General features: G+C 55.4%; 1 protein-coding gene across 1 annotated transcript in view; it reads left to right on the top strand.

The window, feature by feature from the left end:
- Positions 1–898: 898 nt before the first annotated feature.
- Positions 899–2,131, top strand: part of SPNS3 (spinster homolog 3 (Drosophila)) — a 68,572-nt gene continuing 67,339 nt past the window's right edge. Inside the window, exon 1 of the mRNA XM_011958338.1 lies at positions 899–1,403. Within this exon, the coding sequence (XP_011813728.1) occupies positions 1,205–1,403 (199 nt within the window). The 5' untranslated portion in view covers positions 899–1,204. The remainder of the gene's footprint in view (positions 1,404–2,131) is intronic.

Below are 2,131 nucleotides of genomic sequence, written 5' to 3' on the forward strand. Positions count from 1 at the left end.
TCTCAATTTGGGCTCGTCTGATATTTTTTCATTTTAAAAATTAAAAAAAAAAAAGTTTGTTTTTGAGACAGGGTCTGGCTTTGTCACCCAGCCTGGAGTGCAGTGGCGTGAACATGGCTCACTGCAGCCTCGACTTCCCAGGCTAAGGCGATCATTCCTGCCGCAGCCTCCCAAGTAACTGGGACCGTAGATGCACGCCACCACACCCGGCTATTTTTTAAAAAATTATTTATTTTTTTTTTTGGTATTTTTGTAGCAATGGGGTTTCGCCATGTTGCCCAGGCTGGTCACAAACTTCTGGGCTCAGATGATCCTCCTGCCTTGGCCTCCCAGTGTTAGGATTACAGGCGTGAGCCACACCGGGCCCGGCTGATGTCTTCTCATGATGAGAGTCCGGTTGTGCCTTCCTGGCTGGAGTGCTGCATAGATGATGCTGTGGCATGCAAAGACCTTCACATCTGGAGGCACACGACACCCTCCTGCCTCTCACAGGTGATTTATTTTAACCCCTCGGTCAAGATGTCTGATTCCTCTACTGTATAGTTACTCTTTTTCCTCTTGTTACTAACAAGCAATCTATCAGGAGATGCTTTGTGACCATGCCGACGCCCTGCCCCTCACTGAGGACTTCCCAGCCCCCACGGATGAGTTCTGCTCGTAGGCTGTCTTCTTGTAGGCAGCCGCCTCTGCTACGTTTGTTCCTCCGGGAAGGAGCTTAGATCCTGGGTGGGTGCTTGCCTTGCCTGGCGGTCAAGTGCAATGCTGCTGTCTCGGCCAACGCCTAGCCTTCCTCCTTTGCCCCAGCTTTAAGGCATTGGTTCACAGTCCCGTATGGGCAGCCAGACCATCTCACAGTGAGCAGCCCTCTGGGAGGTTCGTCTCATTTCCTGCCCTGAAAGCTTTGCTTCCTCACTGCAGCCACTGAAGCTGCCGGCTGGATCGAGGGGACCCCAGAGTTGTCCAGTCCCCCAGGGTAGGGGGTGCCAGGAGCCCTTCTCCTCCGTCGCAGGTCTCAGAGGCTGATGATGGGGAAATCGCACTGGTGAGACTGCCGTGGGCTCAGGAGGAACCTGCGATAAGATGCCCAACAGTTAAGGCAGCTGCTTTGAGGTTTGGAGCCTGAGAGCCCACAGGAAGTGACTTGGTGCTGAACTGATGTTGCTTCGTCCTGGCGCCGGTCTCAGGCCAGGAGCTGCAGGCTGGCATGGCTGGGGGCATGTCAGCGGAGTGCCCTGAGCCTGGGCCGGGAGGGCCGCAGGGCCAGTCCCCAGGGCCAGGCAGGCAGTGTCCCCCTCCCATCACGCCCGCGCCCTGGAGCCTGCCCCGGTGGAGGGCCTACGTGGCTGCCGCCGTGCTCTGCTACATCAACCTTCTGAACTACATGAACTGGTTCATCATCGCAGGTGAGGAGGGGATGGCCACCCTGGGCAGCACCTGCTGCTCTGCCCGCCAGCCGGGGCAGCAGATCCACGGTGGCCTTCCAGCCATCACCCATCTTTCTGTTCCTGGCCCTGTCTCTGGTGTTCTCCCCTCTAGAGGTTGTTTTCAGGTCTGCCCGAATCGGGGAGGACCAACTGACATTCCCAATCCAGCCTCAGTTAAAGAGGGGGCACAGGCTGGGCATGGTGCCTCCCACTTGTAATTCCAGCACTTTGGGAGGCTAAGGCAGAAAGATTGCTTGAGCCCAGGAGTTTGAGACCAACCTAGTCAACATAGTGAGGCTCTGTCTCTATCTTTTTTTTTTTTTTTTCAGACAGAGTCTCGCTCTGTCGTCCAGGCTGGAGTACAGTGGCGCAATCTCTGCTCACTGCAACTTCCGCCTCCCGGGTTCAAGTGATTCTCCTGCCTCAGCCTCCTGAGTCGCTGGGATTACAGGCATGCACCACATCTGGTTAATTTTTGTATTTCTAATAGAGGAGTAGAGACAGGGTTTTGCCATGTTGGTCAGGCTGGTCTTGAACTCCTGACATCAGGTAATCCACCTGCCTCGGCCTCCCAAAGTGCTGGGATTACAGGCGTGAGCCATTGCACTTGGCCTTTTTTTTTTCTTTCTCCAGATGGAGTCTTGCCCTGTCACCCAGGTTGGAGTGCAGTGGCGCGATCTTGGCTCACTGCAACCTCTGCCTCCCGG

Source organism: Colobus angolensis, unplaced genomic scaffold (genome assembly GCF_000951035.1).
Source record: "Colobus angolensis palliatus isolate OR3802 unplaced genomic scaffold, Cang.pa_1.0 Scaffold47, whole genome shotgun sequence".
Taxonomy (NCBI): domain Eukaryota; kingdom Metazoa; phylum Chordata; class Mammalia; order Primates; family Cercopithecidae; genus Colobus; species Colobus angolensis.